The 24,054-nt window shown below is 45.8% G+C and overlaps 2 protein-coding genes and 1 pseudogene across 3 annotated transcripts; all 3 read right to left on the minus strand.

Annotated features, from left to right (window-relative positions):
* Positions 1-2,795: 2,795 nt before the first annotated feature.
* lrrc31 (leucine rich repeat containing 31) lies at positions 2,796-7,938 on the minus strand. 2 transcript variants are annotated; one of them, XM_029695706.1, is made up of 13 exons: positions 7,470-7,938; positions 7,171-7,214; positions 6,682-6,852; positions 6,391-6,546; positions 6,083-6,250; positions 5,802-5,966; positions 5,602-5,691; positions 4,575-4,715; positions 4,282-4,449; positions 4,025-4,189; positions 3,761-3,916; positions 3,411-3,667; positions 2,796-3,263 (listed from the first exon to the last, which is right to left on the minus strand). In XM_029695706.1, exons 2-13 carry the CDS (start codon positions 7,181-7,183, stop codon positions 3,144-3,146), a joined length of 1,770 nt encoding a protein of 589 aa, XP_029551566.1. In that variant the 5' UTR covers positions 7,184-7,214; positions 7,470-7,938; the 3' UTR covers positions 2,796-3,143. The 2 variants fall into 2 exon arrangements, with proteins under 2 accessions (XP_029551566.1, XP_029551556.1); XM_029695696.1 differs by having other exon boundaries at positions 7,171-7,223.
* Positions 7,939-8,348: 410 nt separating this feature from the next.
* Positions 8,349-12,833, minus strand: LOC115148816 (E3 ubiquitin-protein ligase TRIM39-like; annotated as a pseudogene).
* A 356-nt stretch (positions 12,834-13,189) lies between these two features.
* LOC115151627 (eukaryotic translation initiation factor 2 subunit 3) lies at positions 13,190-23,755 on the minus strand. The gene is made up of 11 exons (XM_029695718.1): positions 23,672-23,755; positions 22,631-22,694; positions 21,841-21,968; positions 21,494-21,710; positions 15,468-15,626; positions 15,136-15,270; positions 14,955-15,049; positions 14,600-14,744; positions 14,324-14,493; positions 14,001-14,173; positions 13,190-13,894 (listed from the first exon to the last, which is right to left on the minus strand). The coding sequence occupies exons 1-11, from the start codon at positions 23,738-23,740 to the stop codon at positions 13,831-13,833; spliced, it is 1,419 nt and encodes a 472-aa protein (XP_029551578.1). The 5' UTR covers positions 23,741-23,755; the 3' UTR covers positions 13,190-13,830.
* Positions 23,756-24,054: the final 299 nt, after the last annotated feature.

A 24,054-nucleotide genomic window follows, 5' to 3' on the forward strand; every position in this document is an offset into this window, starting at 1 on the left:
CATCACTCCAGAGAACGCGTTTCCACTGCTCCAGAGTCCAATGGACTCCCCTCAGCAGCCTCCACTGATCAAATCAAATTTTATTAGTCACATGCGACAAATACAACAGGTATTTTCACCTTACAGTGAAATGCTTACTTATGAGCCCCTAACCAACAATGCAGTTTCAAAAAAATACAGATAAGAATAAGAGATACAAGTAATTAAAGAAAAGCAGTAAAATAACAATAGCAAGACCATATACAGGAGGTACCGATACAGAGTCAATGTGCGGGGGCACCTGTTAGTTGAGGTAGTATGTACATGTAGGTAGAGTTATTAAAGTGACTATGCATAGATGACAACAGAGAGTAGCAGTGGTGTAAAGTGGGGGAGAGGGCAATGCAAATAGTGTGAGTAGCCATTTGACTAGATGTTCAGGAGTCTTATGGCTTGGGGGTAGAAGCTGTTTAGAAGCCTCTTGGACCTAGACTTTGCGCTCCGGTACCGCTTGCCGTGCAGAAGCAGAGAGAACAGTCTATGACTAGGGTGGCTGGAGTCTTTGACCATTTTTAGGCCCTTTCTCTGACACCGCTTGGTATAGAGGTCCTGGATGGCAGGAAGCATGGCCCCAGTGATGTACTGGGCCGTACGCACTACCCTCTGTAGTGCCTTGCGGTCGGAGGCCAAGCAGTTGCCATACCAGGCAGTGATGCAACCAGTCAGGATGCTCTCGATGGTGCAGCTGTAAAACCTTTTGAGGATCTGAGGACCCATGCCAAATCTTTTCAGTCTCCTGAGGGGCAATAGGTTTTGTCGTGCTCTCTTCACGACTGTCATGGTGTGCTTGGACCATGATAGTTTGTTGGTGATGTGGACACCAAGGAACTTGAAGCTCTCAACATGCTCCACTGCAGCCCCGTCGATGAAAATGGGGGCGTACTCGGTCCTCTTTTTCCTGTAGTCCACAATCATCTCCTTTGTCTTTATCACGTTGAGGGAGAGGTTGTTGTCCTGGCACCACACGGCCAGGTCTCTGACCTCCTCCCTATAGGCTGTCTGGTCGTTGATCAGGCCTACTACTGTTGTGTCATCTGCAAACTTAATAGGGGTGTTGGAGTCGTGCCTGGCCGTGCAGTCATGAGTGAACAGTGAGTACAGGAGGGGACTGACCACTCTGCCCACTGCCTGGTAACCACACACACACACACACACACACACACCTACCTACCTCTTTCCTCTCCTTTCCCCCCAGCTTTAAAAGAGTTGTATACACAGGATATCAGCTCTGCCCAAATACCTGCCTCTCCTGCGACACCTGGTGGTTGTACAGCTGAATTACAACCCTCTGGTAGAAGTTATGTCTCGGGGCTATACAACTCTACCTAAAGGAGACTGGATACAAGCTCCGCAAGGCCATACAGATACAACAAACATACAAACACACGTACAGGTGCATGTAAATAACTGAAATGCGAACACAGTCTTGTGGCACACAGGAGATCTGAGTTTTTGAACCCAGTTGGTCACACACAGTGTTTCTGCGATCAGATCCAGGCATGGTGGCAGGGGCTGATGGTACGGACAGGTCAGATCCAGGCATGGTGGCAGGGGCTGATGGTACGGACAGGTCAGATCCAGGCATGGTGGCAGGGGCTGATGGTACGGACAGGTCAGATCCAGGCATGGTGCCAGGGGCTGATGGTACGGACAGGTCAGATCCAGGCATGGTGGCAGGGGCTGATGGTACGGACAGGTCAGATCCAGGCATGGTGGCAGGGGCTGATGGTACGGACAGGTCAGATCCAGGCATGGTGGCAGGGGCTGATGGTACGGACAGGTCAGATCCAGGCATGGTGGCAGGGGCTGATGGTACGGACAGGTCAGATCCAGGCATGGTGGCAGGGGCTGATGGTACGGACAGGTCAGATCCAGGCATGGTGGCAGGGGCTGATGGTACGGACAGGTCAGATCCAGGCATGGTGGCAGGGGCTGATGGTACGGACAGGTCAGATCCAGGCATGGTGCCAGGGGCTGATGGTACGGACAGGTCAGATCCAGGCATGGTGGCAGGGGCTGATGGTACGGACAGGTCAGATCCAGGCATGGTGGCAGGGGCTGATGGTACGGACAGGTCAGATCCAGGCATGGTGCCAGGGGCTGATGGTACGGACAGGTCAGATCCAGGCATGGTGCCAGGGGCTGATGGTACGGACAGGTCAGATCCAGGCATGGTGCCAGGGGCTGATGGTACGGACAGGTCAGATCCAGGCATGGTGCCAGGGGCTGATGGTACGGACAGGTCAGATCCAGGCATGGTGCCAGGGGCTGATGGTACGGACAGGTCAGATCCAGGCATGGTGGCAGGGGCTGATGGTACGGACAGGTCAGATCCAGGCATGGTGCCAGGGGCTGATGGTACGGACAGGTCAGATCCAGGCATGGTGGCAGGGGCTGATGGTACGGACAGGTCAGATCCAGGCATGGTGGCAGGGGCTGATGGTACGGACAGGTCAGATCCAGGCATGGTGGCAGGGGCTGATGGTACGGACAGGTCAGATCCAGGCATGGTGGCAGGGGCTGATGGTACGGACGGGCTTCAGAATGTTCCGAGAACTGGAGAAGGACAGAAGAGTGATGGAAGAGAGGAACTTGCAGTGAAGGAGAAGAAAGCACCCGCCAGCAAGAAGAATAAATGATTCAGGTTCTGTTTCTATCGGAGATGAGAGGAGAATGTGAAACCCATTAAACACAATATGACACACACACACTACTTTCCACCTGCAGAATTATTACACACTCCAAGGAGTCAAACATGTTATTCGTGTACCCGGTGTATCATTTATTGAAACAATCATCAGCATGTCAGAGTGAAGCTAAAAGTCAAATGAACAGAGTTGGCCAAACAGCTCAGATCAGTAGACTCACAGTGTTACTTTTACTGATGTAAACTTCTTACTTTCATTAAAGTCATTTTCAGCGGGAAAACAATGTCCAAACAGTATGGTGTATGTGCATGGTGCTTAATATCACAAGATTATTTTGGGTGCTTGATCTAAAAAGACAACATAGTTCATGTGTTTGACCATAAACATTACATACATTTACATGAATTCAATTAAAACAAACAAAAGCCCCTCCAATTCCCTTCCCTCTTTCAAGCTCTACTCCTCACAGCGTTCCTCCTCTAGCCCCTCCTGATTGGCGGACGAAGCAAACGGGACAGGGTCCAACTCTAATAGGACTTTCCTCTTCCTGAGGGCGTGGTTTACCTGCTCCCGCTCCTGGAGGAGAGAAGAATGAAATAACATACAACTGATAGTTCCAGCCACTCATTACAATTGGCCTGATTTTATGCCATATAGACAAAAAGTCAGTACCAAGTCAGTGTGTGTGAGTGAGTGTGAGTGAGTGAGTGAGTGTGTGTGTACCTGGGCTGTGAGAGTCCATCGCTGAAGAGAGAGACGTGTCAGCGCAGGTAGATGAGGAAAAGCAGAGAGCAGGGTTGGCAGCCAGGTCAGGGGTGAGGGGTTAGAGGTCAGGGGTCGCAGACTAAGGTCCAGCTCCTCCAGTGAGCCCAGCCCCCCCTCCCCTAGCAACCCACACCACCCCTCCTCCCCCACCCCTCCGTTATAGGACAGATCCAACACACGCAGAGAGGACAGAACGCCACGCTTACATACTACAGCTAGGGGCAGAAGGAAAGATTATTAGACTCACCTGTATTTGTGTCAGTAGGTGTGTATAGAATGCGTGATAGTGTGTGTATGCATACGTGTACCCAGATGAAGCAGGTCGTCAGTGGTGAGGTCACAGCTGCTAAGGCGGAGCTCCTGGGTGACTGACGGCTGCAGAGCTTCCAATAGCAGTGCCAGATGCCCGCCCACCATCTTACTCCAGGACACATCTATACACCGCAGGTACGGCATAGCTAGAGCTGGAACACACATACAGAATATTTGATTTGTATTCAAGCAGTCAAACAGAAGCCTCATCTTGAAGTACACTAGACTAGAATAAGAAGCAGCCAGTAATAGTGGAGTACCGAGTGCGCTGAGCGATTCCTGGTTCAGACTGCAGCCGTTGAGTGGGAGGAGTTTAATCTGTGACAGCGGGAGGGCGGAGACTAGATCACTGACCACACCCCCAACCTCCTTATTGGAGGACAGGTCCAGTTCCGTCAGCTCAGTGAGCGAGGGCAGCGCCTGGACTGGATACAACACACACTCACTTTCAAAGGTACGCATCAACTTAAGACATGCCACTTCTCTCTCTCTCCCTCACACACACACACACACTCACTGATGGCCTGTAGGTCTGTGTGTGTGAGGCAGCAGAGGTGCAGATCCAGGCCACCCAGATGTGAGAGGAGAGCCAGGTGAGGGGAGAGGAGGGACAGCCCCCCGGCCACACCCTTATTACAGGACAGGTCCAACTGACACAGGGAGCGGAGGCAGTTGAACGAACCACCTGTAGAGAGGGAGAGAGGTGGATCAAATTAACAGATCTATGAGGACTGATAGATGAATTAGCCCCTAGACAAACACTAATCTAAGGCCAGTTTCTCTCCCTTATGTGTTTGACTGGTGTCTTACCCAACAGGCTGAGGGATTGTGTGGTCAGGCCACAGTCGTGTAGTCGTAGGGTTGTAAGGGAGGGGGTGTGGCTTAGGGAAGGGACTAACCCCCCCAAACCCCACACGCCGCCTTTCCCTGGCTCTGTCTTGGACATGCTGCCTGTGAAAGAAAAACAACATCAAGAAAATCTAAATATCATCTGCAACTATATCAACTGCCACCAATGCTCCTTATAGGACACATCACTGCACTCTATACTCCTCTGTAAACTGGTCATCTCTGTATACCCGTCGCAAGACACACTGGTTGATGCTTATTTATAAATCCCTCTTAGGCCTCACTCCTCCCTATCTGTCATCTACTGCAGCCCTCATCCTCCACATACAACACCCGTTCTGCCAGTCACATTCTGTTAAAGGTCCCCAAAGCACACACATCCATGAGTCACTCGTCTTTTCAGTTCGCTCCAGCTAACGACTGGAATGACCTGCAACAAATACTCAAACTGGACAGTTTTATCTCAATCTCTTCATTCAAAGACTCAATCATGGATACTCTTACTGACAGTTGTGGCTGATTTGTGTGATGTATTGTTGTCTCTACCTTCTTGCCCTTTGTGCTGTAGTCTGTGCCCAATTTTTTGTTGTCTGTACCCTGTTTTGTGGAGCTACCATGTTGTGCTGCTGCCATGTTGTTGTCATGTTGCTACCATGCTGTGTTGTTATCTTAGGTCTCTCTTTATGTAGTTTTGTCGTGATGTGTGTTTTGTCCTATATTTTCATTTAATGTATTTTTAATCCCAGCCCCCGTCCCCGCAGGAGGCATTTTGCCTTTTGGTAGGCCATCATTGTAAATAAGAATTTGTTGTTAACTGACTTGCCTAGTTAAATAAAAGGTTAAACAAAAAATAATAATAATAATAAATAAATAAATAAATAAATATATGAACTGCAACAAATGAGTAAGGGCTGGCCCCCTTTTCAACAGGAGTGTTGGCTTCTAGCACCCTTTTCCTGTTGTTTTTTGATAATAAAGAGTTGAGCACCATCCTCTGCTTCTGTCTGTGTGTGGGCCAGGAGAGGGTTGCAAGACACATCCAACACACACAGTCTGGGGAGAACACTCACTATACCACCTGGGATGAGAGAGAGAGGGGAGAGAGACCTTTCATTTAACTTTTTACTTAACCTCGTACAACTTTGTGTGTGTGTGTGTGTGTGTGTGTGTGTGTGTGTGTGTACGTACCCAGTATAGTAGCGTCAGTTTCAGTGAGCTGGCAGGCCACCAAGTAGAGCTCTCTAAGGGTTGGGTGGAGTTTACCCACAATGCCTTGCAAAGCTGAGCCACCAATACCAGCATTCCAGGACAGGTCCAGAACCTCCAACACCGGAACACACCTCAATGCCTCACCTACACACACACACACACACACACACACACACACACACACACAGGCAGTCTGCAAAATCACCACTAATGTAAAGACACAGTAAGTGTGTAGGTTAGAGTCTCTTTTTAAGCCCCACCTAGAGAAGTGATGTCATCAGCAGTCAGCCTACAGCAGGAGAGCCTGAGGGTTCTGAGCCCTCCCACGTTCTGGAGGTGAGAGGTCAATGATCTCAGACATCCTCCAATCAGCTCGTTCCATGACAGGTCCATCTCCTCCAATAGAGACAGAGAGGGGAGCAAGGTGGCTGAGAGCAAGAGACAGGGTGTATGAGGGCACAAAATGATGACACCAACATCATATGACGAGTATGTGTGTGTGTGTCTTGAAATGTACATTTGATTTGTGGATCCAAATAAAGTATTTAAAATGTATGTGTGTACTAACCCAGTTCCAGTACATCAGTAGCAGTGAGGTCACAGTGAGCCAGACTCAGAGTCCTGCTGTCTGCTCTCTTCCCCAGCCTCTTGACAAATACACACACACGACCCCAGCCCATGTCACACACACTCTCTGCTGGGTCAACTGGGCCATGAACAACACCTGGGACACAACACAAACACCACAAACACATCACACGTTAAGTTATCCTAAGACACACTACAATTCCAGTAAAATGGTACTGGCTATAGGCACTAAATACTTTTGCTGCTTATTGAGTTCTCACAGTCCTCTCACCTGCTCCGTCCCTCTCCTCCTCCGTCTCTCTGTCCTCACGAAGTCCTCCGCTCTCCGCTTGGCGGGACAGGAAGCGGCCGGACGTTGACTTCCTGTCTGAGGTCGTGCGTTTCCTGCGGATCTGGTTCATGATGAGGTCAAACGGCGAACGTCCCCGCCCCCGCTGGACATCTGGCCAATCACAAACAGACATGAGCAGGCATCTAATCAATACCAAATTGACCCTTACCCTCTACCCCACTCAGTTCTTGAGAGCTACAGGGTGTGCAGTATTTTGTTCCAGCCCTGCTCTAACACAGCTAGTATATTCAGTCAAGTGATCAATTGAGTCAAGGACTGATGTATGGCCATAACAACAGATCAATCAGATTTTCCAATCTCATTCCAAACTTCATCATATTTTAATCATCAGTAGGACATAATCAGTTGGCTAGGAGATCAATATCTGAGCCTAGACCTGTATAGGAGCAAAAACATAAAGCATCATACCTGATGATTCCATTCTTCAGTGCAGCTCAGCAACTCAAATAGCTCTGTAACAGCTTATGATCAGATGGTGCACAGATCACACACACGTTGACACAGATACCATTTTACATGACAGTTTCTGCCTAGAAGAGGAGCAATACTTCTGTATTCAATCTTTTGAGTAGGCCTACCAAATTTAACACTGAAATCTTATTAAAAACGCAATCGACCTCCCCAAATAAACACAAGCTGCGTGCGTCGTATCTCTTTTATTGCGAAAAACATGACATTTTTCGGCATTTAAAGTTGACAATACATACTTTTTGATCCGTCTTATTGCCTGACCGCCGAACTGCGTCTGTCGCAGGTGTAGGCTACTTCAGCTCCAAGTTGAGGCTGTCCTGTACAGATCTAGGATCGGCTTGCCGTCCCCAAACCCCCTTCAGCTCAATAAACGCCAAATTGACCTTGGATCAGCGTCTACAGATGCGACTCCTTCGGATATTGTCACTCCGTGTTGACGCGAGGTGTCTCGTGCTCTTCAGGTGCTGTCTTCAGTTGTTATCACAGCAAATCCCCGCCTATTTCTGCAATGTATCTTCTTAAAATCTGATTTTAAACCTAACCACTCTGGTAACCATATGCCAAACTCTAACATAACATTAAATTAAGACCAAAAAGCACTTTTTGTTTTCATTACTTACGATATAGCCTAGCCAATTTGGACTTTGTGGCTGTGGTAACGAGTGACAACCATCAGGTGTGCCATCCATCCATCCAGGAAGTAGACTTCGGAACTCCTTTAGTAAACAAAAACGACAGCTTGCCACATAATAAAGACTGAGCTAAAATCCATTTTTTTCATCTAGGTCAAACAGAGATGATTGAATAACGCTGAAATATTTGGATTGATCAATAAATATTGTATTTATTACAAGATTACATTCATATAATAACTTAATTATCATTATATTACATATCACCCAAGGATAATAATGCTATAAGACTACTCAAAGGAAACATAGGTGGACTTTATGTAGCCTACATATTGACTTAATGTAAATATCTAGCCATTTTTTACTGGAAATATGTATGCCTAATGTACAGTAAAAGATGGTTCCCAAAAATCGAGCAAATAATGCAACTCTCGACCTCTGCATAAGAGGGTCTGAATCTGAAATGAGACAGTGACAAGGGGCATTGCTATCTCATTTATATACGACATTTAACACTTCTCCAGGTGTTGTGAGATCTGATTTTTTGTGCAACACAACTGCAATAAAGACGACCTGAAACGCAACTATGTATCTTCTCTAACTAACTGTGCTGGATTTGCACAGAAGCCTTCATTGGTAAGATCCTCAGAGGATAGAGACTACAGCTAAACTCAGCAAAAAAAGAAACGTCCCTTTTTCAGTACCCTGTGTTTCAAAGATAATTCGGAAAAATCCAAATAACTTCACAGATCTTCATTGTAAAGGGTTTAAACACTGTTTCCCATGCTTGTTCAATTAACCATAAATCAGCCTATCGGACCTTGTAGTCAAGGCGAATAATATTCACATTTTTGGTGACTTCAATATTCACATGGAAAAGGCCACAGATGCACTCCAAAAGTCTTTCGGAGCCATCATCACCTCAGTGGGTTTTGTACAACATTTCTCCAGACCTACGCATTGCCACAGTCATACCCTGGATCTAAACTCAGCAAAAAAAGAAACGTCCCTTTTTGAGGACCCTGTCTTTCAAAGATAATTTGGAAAAGTCCAAATAACTTCACAAATCTTCAATGTAAAGGGTTTAAACACTGTTTCCCATGCTTGTTCAATGAACCACAAACAATTTATGAACATTCACCTGTGGAACGGTCGTTAAGATACTAACAGCTTACAGACGGTTGGCAATTAAGGTCACAGTTATGAAAACTTAGGACACTAATGAGGCCTTTCTACTGACTCTGAAAAGCACCAAAAGAAAGATGCACAGGGTCATCTGCGTAAACGTGCCTTAGGCATGCTGCCAGGAGGCAGGAGGACCGCAGATGTGGCCAGGGCAATAAATTGCAATGTCGGTACTGTGAGACGCCTAAGACAGTGCTACAAGGAGACAGGACGGACAGCTGATCGTCCTTGCAGTGGCAGACCACGTGTAACAACACCTGCACAGGATCAGTACATCCGAACATCACACCTGCGGGACAGGTACAGGATGGCAACAACAACTGCCCGAGTTACACCAGGAACGCACAATCCCTCCATCAGTGCTCACACTGTCTGCAATAGGCTGAAAGAGGCTGAACTGAGGGCTTGTAGGCCTGTTGTAAGGCAGGTCCTCACCAGACATCACCGGCAACAACGTTACCTATGGGCACAAACCCACCGTCGCTGGACCAGACAGGACTGGCAAAAAGTGATCTTCACTGACAAGTCGCGGTTTTGTCTCACCAGGGGTGAAGGTCTGATTCACGTTTATTGTGAAAGGAATGAGCGTTGCACCGAGGCCTGTACTCTGGAGCGGGATCAGTTTGGAGGTGGAGGGTCCGTCATGGTCTGGGGCGGTGTGTCACAGCATCATCGGACGGAGCTTGTTGTCATTGCAGGCAATCTCAACGCTGTGCGTTACAGGGAAGACATTCTCCTCCCTCATGTGGTACCCTTCCTGCAGGCTCATCCTGACATGACCCTCCAGCATGACAATGCCACCAGCCATACTGCTCCTTCTGTGCGTGATTTCCTGGAAGACAGAAACGTCAGTGTTCTGCCATGGCCAGCGAAGAGCCTGGATCTCAATCCCATTGAGCACGTCCGGGACCTGTTGGATCGGAGGGTGAGGGCTTGGGCCATTCCCCCCACAAATGTCCGGGAACTTGCAGGTGCCTTGGTGGAAGAGTGGGGTAACATCTCACAGCAAGAACTGGCAAATCTGGTGCAGTCCATGAGGAGGAGATGCACTGCAGTACTTAATGCAGCTGGTGGCCACACCAGATACTGACTGTTACTTTTGATTTTGACCCCCCCCCCCTTTGTTCAGGGACACGTTATTCCATTTCTGTTAGTCACATGTCTGTGGAACTTGTTCAGTTTATGTCTCAGTTGTTGAATCTTGTTATGTTCATACAAATATTTACACATGTTAGGTTTGCTGAAAATACAGTGAGTAGTACAGTGAGTATTTTTGACAGTGAGAGGATGTTTCTTTTTTTGCTGAGTTTATTACCAATGGATGGAAAGACTCGCTCAGTGAAAGTGTGTGTAAACTCATGGAGGTGTGTGTTGTTATCAGGGTCAGAGGATGACAGCGTTCCTCTGTCCCAGTCCAGCTGCACTCTGATCCTCTGTGGTTTCTGTGTTACTGTGAGGTCAGTGGACGAACCCGGTGGACTAAATGCTCCATATTCACCATCGAAGTGCCGGAATCGCCAATGGTCACTCTCGATGGTTCCTTTCCTCTGCACAGACTCTGTGACCACACCCAGGTTCCAATTTGTATTTCGTACAACTTCAACATCCCAGCTATGTGACCCTGAGTTAAAGCCATCACAACCCATGATCCATGTAAAGTAATCAAATCTCTCTGGGTGGTCAGGAAGCTTCTGTGTCTCTTCACTCTCTCTCACACTGGTCAGATTCTCAGACAACGTGAGATCTGGATGGACAGTGTTGCGGTCCAGAATCACAGGATCTGAAGAGAGGGAGAACAAGGTCCTCTTTCTAAACTTCATCGGATGGTTCCCGGACAGATTTTAACCCTGTGAGATCCCCGGCTACAAAGATGCAACAGGTCCTAAACTCATGTCAAACACTACATAGTTAATCCTTAGACCCAAATGTATATTTTAGTAGCATTTGTTGTGTGTCCTGTCTTCTCTAAGATGTAGTGATTATGTAGAAAAAAAGAAACAGAAACAAACATTTTAAGCTCTTGCAAAAACACTTGGGTCTCACAGGTTGTCCTGGACTAAAACTAAAATGTACAACATTGAGAGTCTCAATTTAAAGTGCTATAGAATTAATGTTGTGAAAACTGTATATGGTACTCACTGTATGCCACATACCCCTGCATATTCTCCCAGACTCTGAACTGCATGTTACCCAGGTGTTTGGCCACATCTATCAGCGCTCCTGAGACCAGGTGTGGATCCGGCAGTGTGCACTGGGTTCTGGAAGAACAATCAGGAGTCAGTGCTGCTTGGGTTGGGTTTAGAACCACAGAGATGAGAAAGACAGGAGGCAGAAGCCTTGAAGATCTGCAGAGGAACAAAATACCAGATTTAATGAAACAATCAATCAATATTTATTGATCAGTCAATAAACATATTAGTTCTGACCTGCAGGAAAGATGTCTTCAGACTTCGGCTCATCCTCTATGGCTCTGAGTCTGTCTGAAAGTGATGATATCTCTCTGCTGATCTTCTCAATCTTTCATCAACTGACTCTTCTGCTCCTCTTCCTCCCTCAGCGCAGCTATCCTGGCATACTCCTTATCTTGTAGAAGCTGGTGAAGATTATCAAATGCCTCCCTAATCTGTCTCTCTGTGGTCTGGGCCTGGCTCTAGAGACAGTGAGAGGAATGGTAGTTATTATCAGTTAATTCCAGGCATCTACAGTATGTAGAGATCACAGTATTTTCTCATCACTCACTATTCTTACTTTGACGTGTTCTGTTGTTTGATCACAGGTTTGTTTAATAATATTTAAATCATCCAGCGTCTCCTGTAAGGGCTTCAGGGCAGTCTGGAGTTCCTCCTGGAATGTGGGGATGTTATCGGAGAAAGAGGAGCGTGGGGAGATTATATGAACCATTTCTGTGTTTATCTTCACATCTTTAAATCATCATACCTTGTGGTCCTGTGCAGCTTCATCTATGGGTCTGAAGTTGTGTTTGGTGTGTTTTTTTGAATTCCAACACCACACACACTGGCTGTTTATCCTCCAGACAGAAGAGCCTGAGTTTCTCACTGTGCAGACTGCAGAGCAACTCCGATCCTGTTGGACTTTTTGGATCGCTTGTTGGATTTATTGGATCTCTTCTCCTGCAAACAGGACATTAATTTCCTTCCTTCTCTGTTCTTGCAGACAGGCTTTACAGACACTGTGACTACATGGCAGGGTGACAGGATCCCTGAAGATGTCATGGCACAGAGGACAGGAGAGATCCTCCTCTGGGAGAGACGGTTTTGGAGGCTTTGTCTCCTCTGGTGGAAGAGGTTCAGGAGCAGTGTCCTCCTCTGATTGAGGTTCATCTATCTCCTCTGTAATTGCTGAAATAAAAGGTTTCCGTTTCAATATTGGTTATAAGAACCCCAAGATTTCACTTTGTCAGACAGTGAGGGAAAATGTACAGTAAGTGATATTTCAAACCTAATGTCAGTCATTACCTGATGGGTTGTCAATTTGTAGTCCCTCAGCAAGAATGTTGAAGTTTATCTTCCTAAGGACCTCCAGCGAGATCCTCACAGCATTCTCAAGTTCATAGGGCTGCATCATGATATCCAGTGTCTTCTCTCTCAGCATGCTCCAACTGGGCCTTTGGGATGCAACTAAAGTAATCCAGCACACCATTATTCAGGTGCCATTGAAATCTCTTAAAGTCCTTTCTTCAGCTCCTCCAAAGTGTTCAGCAGCAGCTCAGGAACTGATTTCCCCATTGTAGATCACCAGATAGATGACCACAAAGTGGTTTACTTTACCGTTTTTGGAAGTCAGTTTTCATACATTTCCCATTATCCTTTCAGCAATTGTAAACAAATCTAAACCTAAGTGCTCCATTGTCAGACCGAGCTGAATGTTACAGCACTGAGCTGAACTTTATCCCAACAGGTGAGTTAGAGGTGGAGTTTACAGATAATCATTACTGAGTGTGTTTGTAGCTGTATTCAGGCTTTACATGTGACTTTTTTTAATACATTATTCATAAACCCTCTTTTTATCCTTACCACTTGCCTGCTTTAATTGGACAGAAACATATGTAAATAGATCATTGCAAAATAAAAGTATCCAATCAATCCCTATAGAATATTAAAGAACACAAACTCACAAGCTTTTGTTCCAAATGTGTATTTTATTAGATTTCACTGAAAGCTGTTAACAGCAGAACACACAGCACTATCAACCATCTGTTACTCCAGGGCTTATTCAGGATGGAGCAACGCTTACTGTACAGCCAGATAGAAATATATAAAATAGAAAAAGACAGGATTCTCTGTCATGTGGAATTAATAGGGACTCATGTAATCTCAGCTCTATCCATTACATTTCTATCTGTAGCGTTGTGAGTGTTGCCCCCTGTTCCATCATTCCCAGTCCTGCTTTGGGAGATACTCATCTTAAAACCCCAGACCAGCTACCTTTCTTTACCCTCCCTGGCTGCATGTCAATACTTTATGGTGTCTTCCTCTCTTTCGTCTGCGCTGATCTGAAAACAAGACAGATGAAAACAGTAGATACCTATGAGGAACCTGCTTTCACAGTTCTTTATTTATCAATGCAGATGTGGGAGAGGAGACGTAGTGAGGAAGCCAGTATAGATATTTGAGATGCAGCCTCCTTCCTTCCCCCTCCCGGGTCAGGTATCCCTCTCTCGGCAGCTGTACAGGTGTGTGTATGTATGAAAAAGAGTATGTTGGGTGTGTAGTCTTGTTGAGAGGGTGTCACCATGGAGACACACTTCCTGTTTGGTTGCTCAGTCGTCGTCCACGGTAGGGGTGATGGTCACGCCCCTCCTGATCTGGCCCCAGCCAATCAGACTGCAGAGAGAAAAGAGACAACCAATGATGCGATAGTCAGGGTAAACAGCCAAACACACACATATATATGAAATCCAGTAAAATCAACCCCTCCCCTCTCTCTTACCGCCAATGTTTCTCCACACGACGGCTGAGAGCGATCTTCTCTCCAACCTCTGTGCAGACAGGGTTGGTCAGGACGATCTTGGCCAGATCAGCCTTCACTGCACTCACTCTGCCGCCCGTAGACAGACTGCCGATGTTCACCATCAACACCTCGTTCTTAGACAGCTTCTGGACCTGAGGGGAAAAACACAGAGACAGAAAGAAGACTGAGTTGGAGTAGAGACAAAACCACTCACTTACTGACACAGACTCTCACTGGGTGCGTCTCTAAAGACTCTTCCTCCTCTAAATTTCATTTTAAAATTCTGTCTGTACAGTGCTGACCTTGGCGGCCTTCTTGTCTCCTTCAGTGCGGACTCCCAGAAGCCTCCTCAACAGGAAATAGGAGATTTCCAGCTCTGTGAAGATCTCAGGTAGTGCTCCGACCGCTCCCAGCACCTGGCCAACCATACGGTCAGCTCTGCACAGGGTCGGATCAATCTTAGTGCCTACACCTGGATAGGACAGAAAACACACATACCTAAGTATTTATACCTATATTAGAAAGAACACACACCTGACTGACCCAGCATACGGTCACAGTAACACACAAGTACATACCGATGAGTCCTCCGGGTGCTGCGTACTGTAAGTCGTTGTGTTCAGCAAAAAGTGAGACGATCTTGGAGAAGATGGGTTTACACATCAGCTTCCCCTCATGGTCCTTAGACACGATGCCAGGACGCACCTCCAACTCCTGACCCACCTGGAGAGGAACCAATATATAAAAGGAGGGAGGCAGGTAGTGAGAGAAAGAGGGAGATGGAGAGAGACAAGAAAGAGAAAGACAGGGTGAATGAGACAGGAGAGGAGAAACAGAGAGAGGAGGGAGTGAAAGAGAGTGAGAGCTTCATGAGAACTTTGCGCCATAGGACCACTTACCCATGATGCCTTGGGAAGAGGAAGTGAGTCCTACCTTGAGCACGCCTTTTAGAATACTGCCTCCGGCCACACCTCCTTTCAGGTCGTCAACCTCACAACCCGGCTTGTTGACATCAAATGACCGGATCACTGAAACACACAAACTCAAACCACGTTAACACACATCCACAAAACATACGATAAGCTGGTACAAGTCATCACGTGTCTATTCTTACCAATCAGTCTAGGTTCTGAGGTGAAGTCTCTGATGGGGACAGGGATCTTCTTGACAATGTATTCACACACCACCTCTATGTTGTACTTCAACTGTGCTGAGATAGGAATAATAGGTGCTCCCTCTGCCACTGTACCTACACACAACAGGAGAGGTGTTACACACACTTTAAAAGGAGAGGCAGAGGGGTTAAACATCTACATTCACTACGCTCAGGTCTAACAAACACATTCAGAAACACACACACACACACACACACACACACACACACACACACACACACACACACATACATACAATGCTTTACAGGACAGAGCTATTCCAGCCACTGACCCTGAACGAAGGCTAGGATCTGTTCGTACTGCTCCTTGGCCTGGCTCTCCTTGACCAGATCAATCTTGTTCTGGAGGATCAGGATGTGTTTGAGCTTCATGATCTCTATGGCAGCCAGGTGCTCAGAGGTTTGGGGCTGGGGACACGACTCGTTACCCGCTGGGAGAGAGGAAGGAGAGGTGACAGAGCAGTGTGTATCAAATCAAAATCAAATCAAAGTTTACTGGTCACATAACATATGCACATCTGTTTATCGCAGCAATGTCAGAGTCCGGAATAAAACAAACACATATACCGGTCAAAAGTTTTAGAACACCTACTCATTCAAAGGTTTTTCTTATTTTTACGATTTTCTACATTGTAGAATAATAAGGAAGACATCAAAACCGTGAAACAACACAGTAACCAAAAAAGAAGTGTTACAACAAATCAAAATATATTTTATATTTGAGATTCTTCAAATAGCTATCCTTTTCCTTGATGACAGCTTTGACTGTCTTGGCATTCTCTCAACCAGCTTCACCTGGAATGTTTTTACAACAGTCTTGAAGAAGTTCCTACATGTGCTGAGCACTTGTTGGCTGCTTTTCCTTCACACCGCGGTCCAACTCTTCCCAAACCATCTCAATTGGGTTGAGGTCGGTGATTGTGGAGGCCATGTCATCTGATGCCGCACTCCATCAATCTTCTTGGTCAAATAGCCCTCACACAGCCTGGAGGTGTATTTTGGGTCATCGTCCTGTTGAAAAACAAATGATAGTCCCACTAAGCACAAACCAGAAGGGATGGTGTATCACTGCAGAATGCTGTGGTAGCCATGCTGGGGAAGTGTGCCTTGAATTCTAAATGAATCACAGACAGTGTCACCAGCAAAGCACCCCCACACCATCATACCTCCTCCTCCATGCTTCACAGTGGGAACCACACATGCGGAGATCATCCGTTCACCTACTCTGCGTCTCACAAAGACACGGCAGTTGGAACCAAAGGACAGATTTCCACTGGTCTAATGTCCATTGCTCGTGTTTCTTGACCCAAGCAAGTCTCTTCTTCTTATTGGTGTCCTTTAGTAGTGGATTGTTTGCAGCAATTCGACCATGAGGGCCTGATTCACGCAGTCTCCTCTGAACAGTTGATGTTGAGATGTGTCTGTTACTTGAACTCTGTGAAGCATTTATTTGGGCTGCAATCTGAGGTGCAGTTAACTTTAATGAACTTATCCTCCGCAGCAGAGGTAACTCTGGGTCTTGGGTCTTTGGGTCTTCCTTCCTTTCCTGTGGCGGTCCTCATGAGAGACAGGTGCTTGACGATTTTTGCGACTGCACTTGAAGAAACGTTAAAAGTTCTTGAAATTTTCCAGATTAAAGTAGGGAAACCTTGTCAGTTGTCAAACTGAATGTATTCAACTGAAATGTATTAACATTAACTTTGAATCAGGGAGGTGCGGGGGGCTGCCCAGGGAACAGTGGGTAAACTGCCTTGCTCAGGGGAAGAACGGCAGATTTTTACCTTGTCAGCTCGGGGATTCGATCCAGCAACCTTCCGGTTACTGGCCCAACGCTCTAACCACTAGTCTACCTGCCAACCCCTAAGTAACGATGGACTGTGGTTTCTCTTTGCTTATTTGAGCTGTTCTTACCATAATATGGACTTGATCTTTTACCAAATAGGGCTCCTGTATACCACCCCTACCTTGTTACAACACAACTGATTGGCTCAAACGCATTAAGGAAAGAAATTCCACAAATGAACAAGGCACACCTGTGAAATGAAATGCATTCCAGGTGACTACCTCATGAAACTAGTTGAGAGAATGCCAAAAGTGTGCAAAGCTGTCATCAAGGCAAAGGGTGAAAAATCTCAAATATATTTTGATTTGTTTAACACTTTTTTGATTACTACATGATTCCATGTGTTATTTCATAGTTTTGATGTCTTCACTATTATTCTACAATGTAGAAAATATTAAAATAAAGAAAAACCCTTGAAATGAGTAGGTGTCCAAACGTTTTACTGGTACTGTACATATAAATAATGGTGTGTATAAACAGTATGGATATGATAAATGGAACATTTTGCTTAACGTTTAAAAATTGGCCACTATAGGTTTTCCGGTTAAAACGATAAGAAAAAATCATAAAATTCCACGTCAATTCACAATGTATAATAGGATCGTTATTCTACATGTATGACCGTAACGGCCGGGCAATGAAGTTATATCCACCACAACCCTTTACAGATATACAACGCAGCTAGACATACAACGCAGCTACAAGTGATAACTTTTCAGACAATGAAAAAAAGTGCCACATCAGAAGAGTCTGTAGCTTTTCAGACAGTAGAATTCTGCTCAGGCATTTCATGTTCTATTGTTTCCCTGACAACAAGAAACATTGCTGATTGATGTGCGGCTGTGTTGTTTTTAATGATAGGGTAGCTAGATGAGCTTTATTTCTACTAAATGTCTTGGTAAGTCACAGTATTTCAATAACTTTAAAGCACTATTTTAAGAGAGCGTGGTCTGCGTGCAGGCAGACAGGCAGGCAGGCAGGCAGACAGGCAGGCAGACAGGCAGGCAGGCTGCGCGCAGCAGATCAAGATTATTTGATTGACAGTTCTGGTCGCACAGCGATAGTCCCGCTTCAGAAGCAGCATTACTTTACAGACAAGTAAAATGCCGTTCATATTTCCAGAGAAGGTTTTGTGTCTGCATTTAAAAAGCCGTAGTGTAGCCTACCCTGACAGACCACATTCCATTATATCTGAAAAGGTCATCGATACAGGCTACTGGTAGCCTACTGTCATTTCATATTATGAGACAAAAACACCTCCACCCACTCAGCCACGAAGAGTACCCTGTGCTTCCAAGACTGGCCAGAAGATACCTCTGTATCCCGGCAACATCGGTACCATGAATAAACTAGGATATTCTAAATCAAATCTAAATGTTATTTGCCACATGCACCGAATACAACAGGTGTAGATCTTACCGTGAAATGCTTACTTACAAGCCCTTAACCAACAATGCAGTTCAAGAAATAGAGTTATGAAAATATTTACTAAATAAAGTAAAGTAAAAAATAACACTAACAAGGCTATATACAGGGAGTACCGGTACAGAGTCAATGTGCGGGGGTACAGGTTAGTCGAGGTCATTTGTAAAAACGGGGGGGGGGGGGGGGGGTCAAAGTAAATAGTCCGTGTGGCCATTTGATTAATTGTTCAGCCGTCTTATGGCTTGGGGGGTAGAAACTGTTAAGGAGCCTTTTGATCCTAGACTTGGAGCACCGGTACCACTTGCCATGCGGTAGCAGAGTGTGAGAGGAAAATTAACATGTTTACCTGCTTTGTTTAATATTAATATACTGCTCAAAAAAATAAAGGGAACACTTAAACAACACATCCTACATCTGAATGAAAGAAATAATCTTATTAAATACTTTTTTCTTTACATAGTTGAATGTGCTTACAACAAAAATCACACAAAAATAATCAATGGAAATCCAATTTATCAACCCATGGAGGTCTGGATTTGGAGTCACACTCAAAATTAAAGTGGAAAACCACACTACAGGCTGATCCAACTTTGATGTAATGTCCTTAAAACAAGTCACAATGAGGCTCAGTAGTGTGTGTGGCCTCCACGTGCCTGTATGACCTCCCTACAACACCTGGGCATGCTCCTGATGAGGTGGCGGATGGTCTCCTGAGAGATCTCCTCCCAGACCTGGACGAAAGCATCCGCCAACTCCTGGACAGTCTGTGGTGCAACGTGGCATTGGTGGATGGAGCGAGGCATGATGTCCCAGATGTGCGGAATTGGATTCAGGTCTGGGGAACGGGCGGGCCAGTCCATAGCATCAATGCCTTCCTCTTGCAGGAACTGCTGACACACTCCAGTCACATGAGGTCTAGCATTGTCCTGCATTAGGAGGAACCCAGGGCCAACCACACCAGCATATGGTCTCACAAGGGGTCTGAGGATCTCAACTCGGTACCTAATGGCAGTCAGGCTACCTCTGGCGAGCACATGGAGGGCTGTGCGGCCCCCCAACGAAATGCCACCCCACACCATGACTGACCCACCGCCAAACCGGTCATGCTGAAGGATGTTGCAGGCAGCAGAACGTTCTCCATGGCATCTCCAGACTCTGTCACGTCTGTCACATGTGCTCAGTGTGAACCTGCTTTCATCTGTGAAGAGCACAGGGCGCCAGTGGCGAATTTGCCAATCTTGGTGTTCTCTGGCAAATGCCAAACGTCCTGCACGGTGTTGGGCTGTAAGCACAACCCCCACCTGTGGACGTCGGGCCCTCATACCACCCTCATGGAGTCTGTTTCTGACCGTTTGAGCAGACACATGCACATTTGTGGCCTGCTGGAGGTCATTTTGCAGGGCTCTGGCAGTGCTTCTACTGCTCTTCCTTGTACAAAGGCGGAGGTAGCGGTCCTGCTGCTGGGTTGTTGCCCTCCTACGGCCTCCTCCACATCTCCTGATGTACTGGCCTGTCTCCTGGTAGCGCCTCCATGCTCTGGACACTACGCTGACAGACACAGCAAACCTTCTTGCCACAGCTCGCATTGATGTGCCATCCTGGATGAGCTGCACTACCTGAGCCACTTGTGTGGGTTGTAGACTCCGTCTCAATCTACCACTAGAGTGAAAGCACCGCCAGCATTCAAAAGTGACCAAAACATCAGCCAGGAAGCATAGGAACTGAGAAGTGGTCTGTGGTCCCCACCTGCAGAACCACTCCTTTATTGGGGGTGTCTTGCTAATTGCCTATCATTTCCACCTGTTGTCTATTCCATTTGCACAACAGCATGTGAAATTTATTGTCAATCAGTGTTGCTTCCTAAGTGGACAGTTTGATTTCACAGAAGTGTGATTGACTAGGAGTTACATTGTGTTGTTTAAGTGTTCCCTTTATTTTTTTGAGCAGTGTAGTTAACAATTATATATACTTAACAAACTGTAAGACATTTCTGTTCTACTAATTCTGTGTTTTCGTCAGGGTGCATACTCCAGCTCCCTGCAGCTAGTCTCAGCGTGTGGTCAAGGACATGGGTTTTACTCGAGATAGGGGTATCTGGAACTGACAATTGATTTAATGGGTTGGTGATAAAACCTACAGCATGCATTTCATAGAATGAGTTGGTGTTGGATAATGATGAGAGGAACCAAACTCTGGTTTCTATACAATAAGAACAGTCTTCACAACAAATGCTATCTGGCTGGGGGGGGGGGGGGGGGGGGGTGTGTGTCCTCCTTTCTCATATATCAAGTCTCACCTTTTGAACCATTCCATACATCTGATGTTTGTCATGTAGACTAAGAGGGTGTTGCTATAAAATATATTTGTATTCTTTCTATGTCAGAGCTGCTTAGCACAACAATCAAGAGTGTTGGGTCGACCAGCCTCACCGGCTGCCTTATTAATACATTTTGAATAAAGTAATATCCCGATTGGTGATTGACCTTGTCTTTCCTCATTATTGATTAGAATTTCAACGACAAGAGAGAACAGTCTATGACTTGGGTGACTGGAGTCTGATCATTTTTTGGGTCTTCCTCTTACACCACCTAGTATATAGGTCCTGGATGGTATCAAGGCAACAGACCAAAGACTGAACACACACTCTCCTCATTAGCAAAGAGAAAGAGCGGGCAGGCGGAACCGTGCGCATAGCAGCCAAGTGGTTAGAGCGTTGCACTAGTAACCCGAAATGTTGCAAGATCGAATCCCCAAGCTGACAAGGTAAAAATTTGTCGTTCTGCCCCTGAACAAGGCAGTTAACCCACTGTTCCAGGCCTATAACACAGAAAATTATATTTTTTGTGATAACTGCACTGTGATTTTAATTATGTAGGGAGAAAAAAAATCTGTTTGGGATTTTTCTTAACGTTAAGGATCCAACTTTGTTTAAACGCTCCTAGCCTCATGGACATTATATGAATAGAAAAGGTGTGTGTGGATGAGAATCACAATTGATGTCATATTGACATATCAGAGGTGGAGTCTTACCAATGAGGAGGAGGGCAGCGTCCATAACAGCTGCTCCGTTCAGCATGGTGGCCATCAGAATGTCGTGGCCAGGACAGTCCACGAAGGACACATGTCTGACCAGTTTGAAGTTGCCCTTGGTTCCAGGGATGTCTGTAGGGAACTCATCAGGAGTACTGGAGCCACACGACCTGTAGCACTCTGGCCTGGGACAGCTGGGGTCGTCCAGCTTATACACCTAGAGCAGGGAGGGGAGGGCAGGTCAGTAGGGGAACATCACCTGTGCTACTGGTACTCTTCCACTGTGTCACAGCCCTTCCTCATGTGTGATCCTATTTCTGTTAGGGTCAATGGCCACTGTTGCTTACCTTGGCGTTAGCGTAACCTAGCTTGATGGTGATGTTCCTCTCCAGCTCGTTCTTGAAGCGGACAGTGTGAACACCTGAGATGGCCTTGACCACCGTCGACTTCCCGTGGGCCACATGACCAATGGTGCCTACAGGGCAGGGAGGACAGAGTGTTACTGGAGGCGCTATGTGGAGGAGGGTATTAGGGTTCAATGCTCACACGTAGGGCTACACAACTGATCAAATTCACAGAAATCGCAATACTGTGCAATACCCATATCACAAGAGATCCATATGGCATGCAATATTTTGAAACGCATCTCAGCAGTATGTAATGTCCGTTTTCATAGTTTACTCCTTTGTTTTTTCTCCTCGAGGCTGCTTCCCACACACAAGCCCATGTTACTCAAGCTGCGCAGTTCCTCCTCCTCCTTAGTGTTGGATTCACCCTATGTTTGCATGCTATTCTATTTAGGTCAAATGCATCAACCGATTGTTCCAAACCAGAACATTCTATTTCTATGATTCCAACAGTTCACCCAAGTGTTTTGATTTATATTGCAAGTTCAATCGCAATATTTGGTATATCATTTTTTTTCAACGCAATTACATTTTGTTCCCCTATTCTGCAGCCCCACAGCATAACATTGCCAATTATAAGTCTGAATCCTTATTTCTACAAAGGCAAATGTCAGCATACAATCAGACAGGCTAGAATCAGATCAAGTGAGGGATGTGTCATATATGGCTGATTTCCCCAGATCTCAAGTTAGACACCACTACTGTAGGGGACTGGTTCTGGTTCACTCACCAATGTTGATGGTGGCCTGTCTGCTGATGATCTCTTGAGAGAGAGGAGTCAGGGTGGACACATCCTGTTGAGAGAACACACACAGGTCATTGAAGTATGCAAAGAGCACATGGGGATGTGAAACTTACTCCTCAACCTTGTGTCTTGCCACTTGAACCGCCAAATTGTAACTTTTCAGTGGCGCTGACTGGTAAGATGCTTCATGAGGGCTGTCACGTGTGCTAGCAAGGCAGAGGTCCTGGGTTCAAGCCTGGTGGAATCAGGAGTGGTACTCGCTAAGCAAGCAGCGTGACGTCCGTTATAAAAGTATGGTATTTAATCTAGAGTGGGCTAATGACAAATAAATAAATAAAAAATTGATGATTTATTGTGTGAGTATCGTGAGCTATGACATTGTGAAGCAGACAGAGGACTGTATGTATTATAATCTGGAAGTGTAATCTATTCTGCATAAGTAAACGGGACCTGTGGAGAGGCTGGAAGTTTACGTGACGTGCTCCTAGTGATGTGACCATCAGGTGCAGATGATACCATGGTCAAATATCCCCATCAATAATATAGACTAATGGAACAGCTAAATTGCAGCGTATCTTAATTATACTTTTTGAAAGTGTTGGATATAGGTCATTCACACAAAGGAATGGGCTGTTGTTCAGTTGTGCTGCGACATTTCCTGTCCATTCAGGGAAGATGTGCACTGAACAGCTGTTTACTTTTAATTTCAGTGACAACTGCACATACACAACCGAATGCAAACACGACTGACTTGGAGGAGCAAATGTACTTGTAGGTCTAGAACGTTACTGTATATAAAAGTGAAAACTGCCTTTACTCATTGGGCAGGGCTGAATATGGACAATCCCCACGTTGCTACGACAGCCAAGCTAACGTTAGCTAGCTAGTTACTGTTAGCATGTGCCGGTAGAACAGTCCCTTTCCCGGAGTCCGCAACAACATAATTATTCATATTTTGTTCGGTGACTTTTAATGAATCTAACCACCACTATCCATATCATCAATGTTGAAAAGATCAACACTCACCAGATCATTTAGATCTTGTTTGGAAAGATGAGGCTGACCCAGCGTTATTCCAGACTCGTCACCCGCCATCTTAAACGTAAAAGGAATTTGAGTATGTTACGGCGATTGCCTGAAAGATATAGTACACCAATTTCTACTCAGCAAGTTGTGTCTCCTGTAATATCACCAGTCAGACATGACAGTTGTCAGAAATTACATGTTTCATCGTGTGTTATCGTGAATTTTATAATAGAAATGTATTATATATTTGATGAACGACTCAAAAAAGGGTCCTTTCGTTAGGGATGATGCAATATTCTAATTCACGAGCAATTCAAAGCCCTTCTTTACACAATATTTACTGGTGCAGTTGACAGCTACTGTAAAGTAACTGCATACAATTC

Source organism: Salmo trutta, chromosome 2, assembly GCF_901001165.1.
Source record: "Salmo trutta chromosome 2, fSalTru1.1, whole genome shotgun sequence".
NCBI classification, from domain to species: Eukaryota; Metazoa; Chordata; class Actinopteri; order Salmoniformes; family Salmonidae; genus Salmo; species Salmo trutta.

Bases quoted from the DNA above. Each gene is read 5' to 3' on its own strand.
- lrrc31 (XM_029695706.1), bottom strand. The intron at 6,547-6,681 runs GTGAGAGGACTG...GTTGTGTCCCAG, and splicing joins GGAGGAGAGGGACGGAGCAG to GTGTTGTTCATGGCCCAGTT. The intron at 5,967-6,082 runs GTGGGGCTTAAA...GTGTGTGTGTAG, and splicing joins TGATGACATCACTTCTCTAG to GTGAGGCATTGAGGTGTGTT.
- LOC115151627 (XM_029695718.1), bottom strand. From the start codon at position 23,740: ATGGCGGGTGACGAGTCTGGAATAACGCTGGGTCAGCCTCATCTTTCC. The intron at 14,494-14,599 runs GTATGTACTTGT...TGTCCTATCCAG, and splicing joins AGCACCCGGAGGACTCATCG to GTGTAGGCACTAAGATTGAT. The intron at 13,895-14,000 runs GTAAGAGAGAGG...TTCTCTCTGCAG, and splicing joins CGTGTGGAGAAACATTGGCG to TCTGATTGGCTGGGGCCAGA.